Genomic DNA, 14,743 nt, shown 5'->3' with positions numbered 1-14,743 from the left:
CTGGGCACCATCAGGCCTGAAATCTCCGGGCCTGAGAGACTCTCTGCGGCACTACAGGGGGAGGGCTGCTGCCTGTGTTTGTTTTAACACACTCTCTACTGGCCACTTGGGGAGGCAGCAGTCCAGCCAAGGGGACCAGCTGGCAGCTCCAAGACCTGCTTCCGTAGGAACGCGGAGTATGTGTCAGATACCAGCAAAGTGAGCACATCAGCAACAAACAAAGATGAGGAGAAGTTCAGTTTGGATCAACGTACAAGAATGTTGTGATCAAAATCCAGGGGGATTTCTTAAAATTTCATCATAGTTTAAAGTTCATCTTATTCCAAAAAAGTCTGCATTTGAATTAGCGTCATGTGATATCTTCGGCGCAGGGCCTGGAATGTCCACCTCTGGCCAAAGAGGACCCTCGAGGACACAAAGGTCTCCAGAGACGCTCGGCTGACAAAACCAGCGGCCACTTCACTTTGTACAGTCCAGCGGCCAGTCCCCTTCCGTCTCCGTGTGGAGACCGTGATTCCTGCCTCATGTGCTCATCCACAGCCGTCCTGCCCCAGGCGTCCTGCTCCCACTGCCACGTGGGTGTGAACAGACACGCAGCTGAGTGTGAGCTCCATGGTCCCGGCATCCTGCTACCCTTGATTGGTTGTGTAAATGGCTCCAAACCCACTCAGTTTTTCATCTCAAGTCCCCCGTTTTCCTTATCCTGATTCGACTAGCGCCACCAGCTTTCACTCCGGAAGGTGACACATGCCCGTGGAGTCCTCCCTGGGTCCTTCCCCGCCCTCCCAATGCCTGCAGAACAGAGAGCAGGGAGGGCTCTGAAGGTGTCTGAAGGTGCACACCAGGCAGTGTGTCTGTCCCTTTTGCCCACTGACCTGCTCGGTGACGTGACAGTCAGGCTGCAGGTTAGTCTAGCAGTGGGCCAAGGAGAAAGTCAAAGGTGGTTTGCTGTCTTTGCGCAGAGCACGGAAAGGGCCATGGATGGAAAATGAGGAGCAGCCCTCTCCTAGCACGTGACCCTCTTTCCTCACGTGGCAACCACAGTCCCGGTCAGACTTAGACTGGACCATGTCCCAGGCTTGCTCGGCCATCACTGGCTGTCAGGAGATAATTCACACAGACCAGTGGGGACCATGTTCGCTGCAGGAAAAGGACACTGGAAGACTGCCAGGAAAAGGGAGTCCATTCTGGTCTAGTTCTGCAGGGCCGTGGCTGCAGCTCAGCAGAACACACCTTCCCATGTCCGTCCCTCTCTCCTGCCCACACGAGCTGTGACTGTCGCCTGACACTCCACCATGGTGGCCAGTGACACAGGAAGGAAGCCAGCGTGATGCAAGCTGGCCGGGCAACAGCAAGCACCACGGGGCACTGGAGCCCACACACACGTGTTTCACAGGGTTATGTTTGCAAAGTAAATGGCGGTGGGGTAGACAGGACGGCATGAGTTCCTGACCCTGGTCACAGGGTCCCCTACCTTCCCCCTTGTGTTACGGGCATTAATGAACTAACAAGCTCCAAGTAAAACTGTTTCAGAATTTCAATGTGTAATTAAGATTTACACCCTTCACTACTTGTCATTTAGGCCAAATTTAGACAACAAAACTAAAGACTGAACTCAAAAGATGGGAATTTCTCAAAGAATGTGCAGGGTGTTACTCAGAGAGCATCTCAATGACACACAGTGGCTCGAGGTGCCCAGGGACCAGCCAGCCGGAAGGAGGCAGGAGGTGACAGGGCGTGAGGCAAGGCATGGTTGCTCCAGCAAAACTCCTGGTGTGATGGGAAACTAAATACACAGAACAGCACTCCTTAAACACGTGATGGACACATTCGCCCAGTAAGGCCACCTCAGCTCTTCCTCTGAGGACCACGAGTGGTATCACAATGTGGTTAGAATAAGGATGATGGCCTGGTAACATCACAAAGCAAAGGTGATGGACTAAAGACACTGTGACCTGTCACCATCCTCAGAGATGGGTCCCGCTGCTCCATCAGGAGAGACGAGAGTCTACTTGTTCCTTACAATTTCTGACCTGAAGGCCCGATAACCCTCCTTACGAGCTGTAAGTCTGCTGCCTATGCCATTTACGTGCTTAATGGGGTCTCTTCCCAATCATGCAGGACGGCACCACAACACAGACGACCTGAGCCACCCCGAGGGGTGCGGGAGGCCCTGATGCCGTCCGAGGACAGAGGGAGCAGACACAGAGGTCATGACAGAAGCAAGCAGAGCAGCGTACACGTTTTCTGAACAAACCTGACCTTGTTTGCTCTTGCTTTTGGCAAAATAACAACAACAATATATTTGTTTCATTCCAAAAAAATGAGTCAAATTTCTTTAGGTGTTTACATAGAACTCTTGGTCCAAAATTAGTACAAAATGCAGATTTCTGGCTTCTGAGATCAGCTCTGAATTCAAGAAACTAGGTAGAGTTTCTGAGGAAACAAGTTGTTAATTTAGTGGTAACCAATAAATCTAAGGAGAAGTTCCAAAAATTTCATCCTAAGAGTAATTATTTACAGATTTTGAAAATGCCTTTCTTCCTAAAAGCTAAAACATTTTAACCCTATTTACTTTGTTTTCACAATAGGGAAACCAAGAGGGGCACCTTTATCTCCTTTGTGATAAAAATGGGAAATCTGAGGTAAATAAAGAGAGAGTATCAGCAACCAGAAACGAGGGTTCAAAAGTCTGCACGTCCCGTAAATTAATTATGAAAACCCAGTAAATGCGGCCACTTCCAGAATGACGAGTGGCCCGCATCTAGATGCCGAGTCTGACCCACCTTCATCATTATTTCCTGGAGCAGAAATAATGGTCTCAGAGAGGTGCCCGGCTCCTCAAATAGCTGCAGATTGAAGACAAAACCCAAGTCTTTGACCTAATCATCTCCATGGCAACAGACCCAAAACACAACGCACGATTCTAATGCGTGTGAGGCCAGCTGTGTAGTTAGCTAACACTCAATGGAGAAGCCACTCCCGCCTGAGACAGTTCCAAGTTTCCCACCTGTGCTCCCCACACAACACTGTCCCATTGTGTCACAGACTCTCTCATGGCTTCGGTGGCCAGTGAGTGCTTTCTCACTGGATTCCTGCTCCTTACAAAGGTCGTGTGAATGACTGCAGCACTGGCTAGCAACCTCTGGTGGCAGATGCCAAAAAGGCTGGGCGGTTACAAGATGTTGGAGCTTGAACCTGCTGGATGTGGCTGGAATGCAGACTGGTCAGTGGGTCGCAGATCGCTGATAGGTGTTTTGCGAAAGTCACAACAGATTTAATGGACCTGAGTGATATCAGACAATGTGCAACTCAGATTCCTCCCAAGGGAGAGCCCCAATATTTAAAGGCCCTCGGGAAACAAGGCTAAGCACTTGCATATTTACATTGATCTGGACAAAACAGCTGAGTCAGCGGACCAGGCGCCACCTTCTCTCAGCTCTGGAGGCGCTGGAACCCCCCACCTCCTGACAGGCCGGGAGCTGCCTCTGGTCCTGTTAGAACATGGGGCTCCCAACCGTCATGTTCAAGATGTGACAGATGGCACCAAGTGCATGAATCCTCCAGAAGGCTGGGGAGTAGCCACTGAGGCCCCCACCTGGCAGAGGAGGGGCTCTGCGCCCACAGGCCGTGGGATGTGTCCAGGTAACACGGACATTGGGAACCAGAACCTGGCGACCTGGTGGATGTCCTCCTTGCCCTGTCTCCATGTCCTTCTTGCAGGTGGCAGCCAGAGAAAAGGCAGTTTCGATCTGACTTGGTGGCCCTGTGGGTGGCTCTGAACACAGGCGAGAGGGAGTGGAGACACCAGCTAACATTTCAGGGCCCCCCCTCCTCCTGGCTGAGCCCATGATTTCCTTTATTTGGCTCCTGACAAATCCCATTGTCCTACTAAGTCAGCCAGCAAAGCTGTGTGAGAACGCCCCCAGAGCCGTCAAAGGACCGCTGTCCAGAGGCACAAAACCCACCCTCACCCCAGCCGCACGCCCCGGACAGCCCAGGACAACGCCACCTACTCCCTCCGTCCCCAACCCTAACTGCAGCCCTCTGCTATTAAGATTAAGACGCTAATCCATGCTTCATCTCCGGCCCTTTGAGGCCATTTTTAAAGGTAATTCCGTGCTACCCATTTGGGGACCTGGGACACAAAACCTTTCAGGACTGACCTTTGATTCCCTTCGGAGGCGCTAACAGGTGAAGCCCTCCCATTCCCCCAACCACGTTGATTGATAACACGGAGCTAATCTCTTGCCTTTGTTCCTGGGGGCAAAGGTTGGGGCTGCGCCTTTGAATCTGGGCCTTTCAACTCCCTAGCGAGTAAATCGGACCAGGACCTGCGGCCCCGGATTAATTCCCGGCAGGAAACTCTCTCCTGGTCCCCTAATGACCAAGGCCTCTCCTTACCGAACACGCCCCTCCCTTCCCTTGGAGCCGGGCAGCCCGCAGCCCGTGGCTGCTGTTCCGTGAAAGGGAGGTTCAGAATGAGCACGTGCAACGATCTCAGGGTACACACAGTTGACCTGCTGACCTGGGGTGACGCTGGCCAGCGTCAGCGTCCTGACAGCTCCTGCGGGCACAGGCACACAGCCCTCAGGAGACAGAGGACAACATTCCGCTCTGGACAAGAGCCCTGGAGTCAGTGCTTGCTGACGACTGCTGGACACCCGGATGTGTGGCTGGTTGCAGGTCAGGGGCCCTGAAGGAAGGCCTTCCGGTTCACCTGCACACTTGGGCCACAGAGTGGGAGCTCAGAGCTGTTGTTCCGGAGATGCCCGTGTGCCTCCTTCATGCCACGCCGCACCCCTCACCTTGGTCCTGGCTGCTGACGCAGCTCTATGCCCAGCCCCCCTCCACCTATGGCTCTTGGCTTTGGCTCCCCTGAATGTCATCCACTTGCAGTACAAGTTCCGGTCTGCAGCCTGTGGGCTCTAAGGGGTCCCATCCATATTTCTCAGTCCACCATGGAAACAACCTGTCCACCCCGGGGCCCGCCCACTGCGACCTGTTGGAGGGGCTGGGCAGGATGCAGGTGGGCAAGATTTGCAGGCTGGGCAGGGCTGACCCAGGAGACCATGCAGGCGGCAGAACCCACAGCAGGCGGGTGCTGACTGATGAGCCGAGTGACAGGCCCCCTGAGGAGGCCAGGTTGGGGGTCGGGCCACATACCGTGTGACATCGTCACCGTGGTCTGAGCATTAGAGTGACATGAAAGGCCATCAACCATTTCCATCCCCACATAGATGAGGTGCCTGGGGTCAGAGACGAGCAGCTTGTCACTGGGGATGCAGGCACCACGTCCCACGCCGCCCTCGGCAGTGTGACGTCCTCACACGTGACCCAGAGAAGAGTGACTGACTCCATGTCTGCATTCCCACCAGGCAGTCCCTGATTCTTCAGCATCAGAAGGTCACACGGGATCTGTGTGTCCAGACACGGAAACTACGCCCACAGAAGGCAACTTGCCAAGGGTCATACAGTTCATAGGCGGCAGGACTAGAACTTGGATTCTGTGGAAAAAACACAGACAGACCTGGGTTCAAATCCGACCCTTCCCTGGAGGGGACGTTTCTGAGCCTGGAAACCTCATGGTGCCTCTGGGCTTGTGTCTGAGCCAAAGGGCAGTGCTCGTTTGAGAGAATGATGGTGGCAGCCGAGAAGGGACCAGCTGCTCCAGGAAGATGATGGAGAACGTTTCGGACGTCATCATCGGGGCCACATCCCCCATGACAGCACACACCTGAGAGGAAACCGAGAGCAGGCAGTGGCGTGGCTGTAACCCAGGGGACGGGTCTGCTCGGTTACTTGGGAGAATGAACGGAGTGGAGCTGAAGGTGATAACCTACAGGTGACCGTGGACTGCCCAGAATTTAGAATTTTGGCAAAGGGCATGACGGCCTCAAAGTACATCTTAAACCTCCGGCAGCCAGGCATGACTTTCTGGAACAGCTGCTCAATCCCATTGTCCCCAGGCAGTGAGTGCCTTTGGGCCATCGGTCAGAGGCTGGTGACTCAGGGCTCCTGCAGGAACAGTGTCCCCAAGAGCTGGGGACAAAAGCAGATGCCAGAGGGAAAGAAAGGTGCCAGAGGGAGAGAAAAGTGTCCCTGTCACATGCAGGGCTGCGTCATGCATGAACTGCCGAACTCATGGAATCCAGGCCCCCATGGAGGAGCCACGGGGAGAGCCAGCCCGGACAGATGGCGCGGTGGCAGTTGGGGTGACGGCTGGCAGGAAGGAGGGAGATACACAGTCCAGCACAGACAAATGATGTGCGATGATTAAAGGCTGTGTGGCAGCGACACCAGGTGAAAGACGCAGCTGCGGGGCAGGGGGACTCTGTACACACGGCAAGCGGGACAGAAACATTAACCAAGTGACAGGAGTCCGTCATTCGTCGTATTGTTGCTTCAGGAATAGGTTACCTTTCAAACAGGCCACCTGTTCCTGTGAAGCATCGCTGGGGCTGTTGTCTTCCTCACACATTCCAGAAGAAGCTGCAGGGGGCTGTCCCTCAAGCCTGGACCGGGGCCGGCCTGGACCGGGGTGCTCTGCATGGCTGCCCTGTGCGGTTCCCTCTGGCGGCTTCAGGACCCCCAGCTGACTCAGGCGGTGGGGTCCTTTTGTTGGGCACAGATCTATCAGGGAGATTAGTTCCAATTTACACATGAACGTGTCACCACCTCACCTTGGCGTCTGCCAAGCTGATGGCAGGTGCGTGTCCTGAGTTTTCTGCGATAAATAACTGACAGTCACCTTACTGTCCCCTGGCCCACAGGAGGGGAGCTGTTCCTGGCGGGGACGCACCTCTGAGCCACACAGGGGCTCCCGTCCGGCCTCAGGTGTTCTAGTCGCAGCAGCTTCACGGAAATCCAGGCCAAAGGCAAGGAAAGGCTTGGCTTTCCCACTGAAGTTTCTTACACCCACAGAAGCCGAGTTCGCAGGACAGGCAGAGGACAGCAGCCCTGCCCTTGCAGCCCACGCCTGTCCCACGCTGAGCAGGGAGTCTTGTTAACACCTGTGCTTCCCGCCCGCGGAAGCCGGAAGCCGAGGGGACAAGGCACCCGCACACACACCCTGCCGGGCGCACACGCGCAGCGGGTCTGCGCTTCCGCGTGGGCTCGCGCCGCCAGAGGGCGCAGGGCAGTCGTGCTCCCTGCAGGTGCGTGGAGACCCCGCGACGGCTGAATGCAGTGCTGGTCGGTCCACAGACACGCGGCCCGCGCGCGTCTTCGTCTTTGCAGCTGCTCGTGTGTCTGGCGAGCCTTCCGAGAGGTCAGGAAGACCACCTGCGTCCCTGCCCAACCCGGGGACATCCCCCATGTGTTTGGAGGTCCTCATGTGGGTCCCCCTCCTGGTTTCCGCGGACAGGAGACCTCAGGGGCCCAGCCCGGGTCTCGCTGGGTTCCGGGGCGGCCCCCTTGTCCACGGCCAACGGCCTAGTCTCTTCAGCATGTGGCTTCTGGCTGTTCTGCGAGGCCGCCGTTTAGCCTGCGTCTCCGGAGACCCTTAGACATGTCGGAGTGACTGAGGTGGGGACCCTGCAAGACCCGAAAACGGGCTCGGCCCCGCTCCCATGGCTCTGGCTTTGTTTCTGTGGTTGGCGAGACTCTGCCCTTCCTGAAAGGCAAAGGTTTAAAACTCGCCGCATCACAAGACCTCGTTGACTGGTTTGAACAAAAATGAACTCTGAAGTGAGCTGTGTGGTGCCACCGCTTCAGGAGTCCCCGCGAACCCAGGTGTAGGGAGCTCCGTGGCCCATCTATCCATCACCCCCAGTGACAGCGCCGAGGGGGGCCGCCGGTTGGTTTATGGAAGGTGGACGGCTCAGGGGAGGGAAAGTGCCATCGATCTGGGAGCCCACTGTGCTGACCCCTTCCTGCTCCGCACCTTGGAGGTGATGTGTTTATTGCTGCTTCTCTGCAGAGGAGACAATAAATTACCAGGTGTCAGTGTCTGTAGACCATTTAAAGGCATGTCCACAACACATGGAATATTGAAAACGGGATCTCGGATGTGATGCTAGAGATTCAGGAGGCCAGGCAGTGACAGGTCTCCTCGTGCCCCACGGAAGTCCCAGGAGAGAAATATTTTGTAAGAGCCTGCAGAGAGCTTCCTGTTATGGTCAGTGCCTGCTCGGTGCCTTGGAGGGAGAAATGCTTTTCCACCCGTGGTTCCCAGCAGCACAGACCTATAATGTGACTCCATAAAACAGAAAGGCAGTAAATAAGCTCAGGAGATGACAGTGTTTCAGAGGATAAATGAGCGAGGTAGCATGTCCTCAGTCCCCCATTCCCCTCACTCTGCCGTTGCCACGGAGACCAGTGCAGGGCAGGGCCATCTTAACAGTGGGCATCTGTGGGCATGGATTTTCCACTTGCTTTTTTTCTTCTTTCTTCTTTTCTTTAAAAAGGGGCTTACAAAGTGCAGCATGTGAATTTAAATTTACCGACTTAATTTTCATCTAATCTACCTACCTACCTACACAGCAACCCCTGCCCAGCCATCCATACATGCCAGCTTTGTTCAGGAAAGGATTTAAGATGGCATACTGTACATTGCTTTCTTCATTAAAAAATATGCATCAATTATTTTTCAAATTCAAAGAAAAATGTAAGCTTTTAAATAATGGCATGGCTGCACTAGCCCTCAGTTTTTCTGCTGCAGTATTTTGTTAAATGAATCCAACATGCTGTTGAACTCCGAGTGTTTTAGAAAGCAGGACAGGTTCACAGAGAGCCAGGTTCTGAAAGACACGCTGTAAGTGTGACTGCACAGTCACCTGCCAAAATACAACACAAACACTGTTAAAAGGCTGTTCAAAAGCTGCTTATAGGTAACCTGTTTTATCTTTCAACAGATCCAAGGATAAAAAAATAGGATCCTCTTTATGGAAGCTGAAAAAGCGATAAAATTCAACATTATAAACTTTAATAAAATAGGATTAGATAAATATGCTGTTAACACAGTAAGATACATCTGTCTCAGCCCGAAATGCAATAACAACTGAAAACCTTCTACAAACGATAAATACAGTAAGATACCAGGGTACAAAGTTAATATACAGAAACCTATAGCTTTAGAAGATATAATGGAAAAAAATGGTCCCGTTTAATTAGTGAAAAGCCAAGATGAAGTGTGTGGGAATAAACTGAAGTTAAAATCGGTAGGAGAAACATTGTCAAACACCCTCGAAACTTCATGTCAGAAAACTCATACAAGTGGAAAGACTTATGATGTTATTCAACAGGAAGATTCAACATCCAGAATGTCAATCTCCCCAACATATTTTATAAATCAATGCAACTTCAATAAAAGCAATAAAAACCCAGGTTTTTCTGGATCTTTGTGTTTTATTGTGGGACGAGGACTAGACAATCTGATTCTAAAGTTCAAACAGGAAAAGAAACAAAAGAATAGACAGAAAATCGTGTAAAGGAAGAGTTAAGAGAGGGAGCTAACGTGTGATAAGTTCCTAAATCATATAACAGTTTTAACAATTAAAACATGGTTGTGCTGGTTCATGCACAGACATACAGAACAACAGAAAAACACAGAACAGGTAGACACCAAATATGTGAGAAATTAGTATATCATTAAGGTGACATCTCAAATAAATAGCAAAAAAAAAAAAAAAAGATTATGTGAGAAATGGCATTAGGACAATTCACCAGCTAGCTAGCAAAATAAATAGTGAAAGACAAAAGTTGCCCCATATCTCACACTGTGCATCAAAACAAATTCCAAACATGTCAATTATTTAAATGTTACCAATGAAATCATAAAAGTACTAACAGAAATCATGAGCAAATTCCTTTACAACTGTCATCAAGGAAAGATTCTTCTAATTAAAACTGAAAATCCAAACGCGCTATAAGAAGGATTTATAGATTAAACTACACAAAAGTAAAACTTCTGCATGAAAAAACTGTCATCAGCATATTCATAAATCAAGAGAGACAATGAGAAAAAATTATATATTTCACCTCCTGTCACAACCTGTAGCCTTACTATATGAAGAATTCCTAGAAATCAATAAAAAAGACAAAAATCAGCAATGCAATAGATATGTGAATAAACACTCCAACTAGATAATCCAGTGAAAAGAAAAGACAGAGATGCCCAACCTTATTCACAATGGAAAACCTATGAGATTGGCAAAAGTCAAAATTTTTTTATAATCAACTGTGGATACAGAGGCATTTTTAAACATTAGGGAAGTAAATTTTATAACCCATTTGGAGAATAACTTGTAAACAGCTATAAAATTATACAGGCACATATCCTTTGAGCAATTTTATTCCTAGGAGCTGATTCTAAAGATATGTGCAAAATGACATACATGCAAGGTTTTTGGTGCAGCACTATTTGTTATAACAAAAGAATTGAAACAATTGAAGTGTCCATCAACAGGAAACACCCATACAATGGAATACAATGCAGCTTTAAAAATGGAGACGCTCTCCATGGACTAACACGGGGGATCGCCAGTACACACTGTTAAGTAAAAGAGCCAGGTGGAGGACAGTATATATACTGTGTTTCCCCAAAAATAAGACCTCGCTGAACCATCAGCTCTAATGCGTCTTTTGGAACAAAAATTAATATAAGACCCGGTCTTATTTTACTATAAGACCGGGTCTTATATAATACAATATAATGTAACATAATATAATATAATAATACCAGGTATAATACAATACCCGGTATAATATAATAATATAATATAATATAATATAATATAATATAATATAATATATATAATATAATATAATATAATATAATATAATATAATATAATATACTGGGTATAATATGATATAATATAAATAATATAATATAAAATACCAGGTATAATATAATACCTGTTCTAATATGATATAATATAATATAATGTAATGTAATACCGGGTCTTATATTAATTTTTGCTCCAAAAGACACATTACAGCTGATGGTCCAGCTAGGTCTTATTTTCAGGGAAACACGGTACTATGCTACTATATGTCTGAAAAACAGGGAGAATGCAAGTACCATACATATGTGTATTTGTTCATATATGCATTAGGAAACTCTCAGGGTACTCAAGAAACTAGTCACAGCTCGTATCCTTAATATATAAAGAACTCCAAGAAATTAGTAAGAAAATAATTTCTTACACAGAGGTAGAGAAGGAGAGGGATGGAAAACAGACTTCTAAGTGAAAACCTTTTCAGGTTTTTTATTTCTAATTCATGTGAATTATTACCCATTCAACAATTTAAATGTAAAAATTAAGTTTTAGAGGGTAAAATTATCTTTTTTTTATTTAAACAACACTTTCTTTTATGATTGGGCCTGAAATAATCAGTATTACTATTTTCCAACTAAACAGGCTGCCATTGACTTCAAAGACCAGTTATTTCAGCACTACAGACAGCAACAAAGTTACTATATTATGTAGTTTGCATTTGCTAATAGGTACAATCAAGAGAAACAGTCTTTTCAGTACTACAAAGTGAATTTCCTTACCATGTGATTTCCTGTTTTCTCTTTTTCTCTCAACCTTACTGATTATGGACTCAGCAAAACCACTTTACCAGCTAGTTCCTTGGAACCCATGCTTGGTCACTACCTGTGGAAACTAAAGCAACTTTATCAATCGTCTCCAAGACAACAAAGGCTGGGTTCTGCAGGTGACAGGTAGCTGGGCACCTCTGGTCATTCTCTCCAAGGAGCTGGCCCAGGCGTGACTCACTGAGATCGAGGTGAGTGACTCCTGCACACGTGGAGCCTGGGGGTGGGGATGCAGGTGCTGGGTGGCAGAGCTCCATCCTCTGTGCCATCAGCCCTAGGAGCTGTATAACCCAGACACCTGCAGCCAGGTCCGGCCTTTCCTGGGGCCCGTATGTGGCCCGCTGGGCAGACAGAGCAACCCATGACACCCAGAGGGTTTTGGAAATTTGTGTCAATCGGTGAAAACTGAAGCCCCAAACCCTGCTGACCAGCGCCACTGGGCTGGCCGTGCTCTGCTTGTGCCTGTCATTCGAATTTCTCCATCCTCATGTGGACCCCAGGCCTCAGCGTCCATTTCAAGGGCCTTGCCGAGGGCACAGCCAGCTTGACCACTTGGCCTCCCAGACTGGAGCTGCGTCCCTGCTTAGGACCCCACCCACCCACTTTAGCTCTGTGGCTGTGACTAAGTCCTGTGAGTCAGGCCCTGCTGGTGGGGCTGGAGGATTGGTTGTGATGAAGTCACGTGATACATATAAAGCACAGGTACTCCACACAGGAACCACCCGATCTGGTGACCACAGACACAGTGACAACGCTGCTCCTTCGTCCCCTCGGGCTCTACTTCCATCTCTTTCCTTCAGCCTGGCTGGGTCCCTCTGGCACCTGTAATAGCTGCTGCCCTTGTCCCTTACTTTGAAACGCAGCCCTGGCTTTGGAAGGCAGCCTGGCCCTGGGTGCCCTGCCTGTGTGTGCACCTGTGCCCATTCCTCACTCCGGCTCTGCCTTCGGTCACCTGGACGCCTCTGGGGGTGCCCTGTGGTCTCTGCCCTGACACGAGGGGCAATGCAGACTGAACGGTCCTCTCACCTGCTTCAGTGGACACTGGGAGATCCTGGTGAAATTGTGAGTAAACAACGGAGCCACGCCTGCGTGGAGAAAGGGCTTAGCGTCTTGGAGGTGTGTTCACGGGTGACGACCGCATCCTCAGCACACAGCAAGGTCACGGCAACATACGGCAAAATTGATGTGAAGACACTCCTTCCGCTCCACCCTGAAGAAACCAGAGATTGTGTATGTTCTAGAACAGACAAGGGGAGGGAGAGGGGCGCATCCCGCGAGCTGAGGGGGCAACTGCTTCACAGGCTCTGGTGGTCACACCACCCACAGGACAGACAGGGAACCTTGGCAGTGGCAAAGCCATGAAATCAGGAGGACACTCCTAAAGGGCTGCTTTTCTCGAATGAGGATTTGATATTCCACGGACATGGTCTGTTAGGGGTGCCAAAGAACAACACCCCAGCAAATAAAACAGCAATACCAAATGAGTAACACCAAATCCATTTAAGTCAGGGAGAAACCTACTATATTAAGAATGTAGTTTTTTGCCTCAATGTTAAAACAAAACAAAACAAAACTAACAAAACATTTCTTGTTGGTGCTCAAAATTCCAGGTCTGGGGTTCTTTGATGCTGGAGTATTTGCCTTGCTCATTGTGGGGGGAGCCACTGGGGACCCTGCCAAGCAGAGTTGACACACTGGCCCTCGGGGCAGGCCTGGGGGGCGTGGTGGTAGAGGCCGTGTGAATAAGAGACAGCAGTATGGCTGGATGTCCCAGCCACCATCTGGACAGGACACTTTAAAGGAAGCAGCACTGCCACCATTTGTCTCTGCCAGTTGGACGTCACACCTCCAGGCTCATCTCTGCAGTCACAGCCTCACACCTTCCTGTTTGCTCCCAGGATGGGGAACACATAGCTGCAGGTCCCCACAAACCGGCACCAACCTCCCCCACCCTCGTTCCGCTCCTGGAGAAGGTGGGCCAGACCAAAAGCCAACATCCGCTTTCCTGACACAGGACTCTGTGCAGAAAAGGACGGGCCACACCCTCCCAGGCCGGCTGGGGTGACTGAACCCCAACTTCACCCAGCCCTCCAACCCCCTCAAACCTCTTCATCCTTGAAAACCAACTGTCTTCCTATTTTGTCAGCTGAGCTATTTCACATACCTTTCTTCAAATCCCTTCCTCTTCACTGTGTCTGCATCTGCACCATGCTCTCCGGCCCTGTCCTCTTAGGTAAGCAGGCCCCACGGGGCTCCACACACCTGCCTGTCCCCTTGCTCCTGGCTCCAGGACGCTCAACTTCAGTCTGCAGGTCCTGTCCCCTCAGATGCCTTCCTGAGGCCCAGACATACACTCAGCTCTCCTGGGCAGGAGCCCCTGTGACTCCAGATTGGCACAGTCTTTGTTCCCCTCTCCCTTCCCTCCTCGGCCTGCTGAGACCCTGAAATGGCTCAGCATGACCGTCCTATAGCCAGAGCCTCATCCCACCACGTTTCTGGGCTCATGTCTTTCTTCAGCACCCCTGGGCCTCCGTCTCACTCTGGCTACATTCTTCCCAACCTTCTTTGTTGTCCTATGTTATTTTCTCAGTGGTCAGACTGCTAAATGTTTTTCCCAAGGGTTCGGTCCTCTCTTCTCGTATCACAGACGACCCCTCCCTCCCGTATAATCCAGTAACAGACTCATGGTTCAGACCACGATGGAGGAAAAGGGAACCAAGAGAAGGACCTGGTGGCCCCCGGGACCTCTGCCTGCCCTCCCAGCTGGTACCCAAGGCTGCCCTCGGACCTCGGCACTCACTCCGTGGTCCCTGCCTGGCTACCTCTGTAGCATCTGTCCTCCCAGAAACCTTTTGTTCAAACACTTTGGGATCCTTCAGCCTCCCCAAGCAGAATGTTTTCAATGGAATGAAACAAAATATTTATTTTCTGATTAGTTATGTCTGTTTATTATGTAACTTCCATCCAAGCCAGAGAAATCAGAATGATCAACTATTATAGAAAGGAAAACAAATGAGATTGGAAATACAGGAATGGGACCCAGCAAGAAAAGGCCTCTCTAGGGCACTGAGCACACTGGGTGGCACGTTCCTGCAGAGGGCGGCTCCTGCAAGCTCCTCGTTTTTGACCCTTTCAGGCAGTGTCGTGTTGTAAAGACAGGAGGTGAGCGTCGGCATCCCTGAGACAGGTTCTCGGG

The 14,743-nt window shown here is 50.1% G+C and overlaps 1 protein-coding gene across 3 annotated transcripts in view; it reads right to left on the bottom strand.

Annotated features, from left to right (window-relative positions):
- Nucleotides 1-2,229: 2,229 nt before the first annotated feature.
- The window catches only part of ERMARD (ER membrane associated RNA degradation), a 40,077-nt gene continuing 27,563 nt past the window's right edge, over nt 2,230-14,743 (bottom strand). The window contains exons 18-20 of one of the 3 annotated variants that reach the window (XR_002135925.2): nt 12,574-12,757; nt 6,369-7,915; nt 2,230-5,507 (exon numbers count right to left, since the gene is read on the bottom strand). Coding sequence is in view for 1 of the 3 variants with exons in the window: in XM_019712629.2 (XP_019568188.2) it covers nt 12,691-12,757 (67 nt within the window). In the remaining 2 variants the exon portion in view is untranslated. Of the gene's footprint in view, nt 5,508-6,368; nt 7,916-10,918; nt 12,758-14,743 lie in introns of those variants that run through there. The other 2 variants (XR_002135927.2, XM_019712629.2) reach the window with 2 other exon arrangements.

Source organism: Rhinolophus sinicus, linkage group LG05, assembly GCF_036562045.2.
Source record: "Rhinolophus sinicus isolate RSC01 linkage group LG05, ASM3656204v1, whole genome shotgun sequence".
In the NCBI taxonomy this organism is placed as follows: Eukaryota; Metazoa; Chordata; class Mammalia; order Chiroptera; family Rhinolophidae; genus Rhinolophus; species Rhinolophus sinicus.
This window is presented reverse-complemented; position numbering and strand designations above follow the sequence as displayed.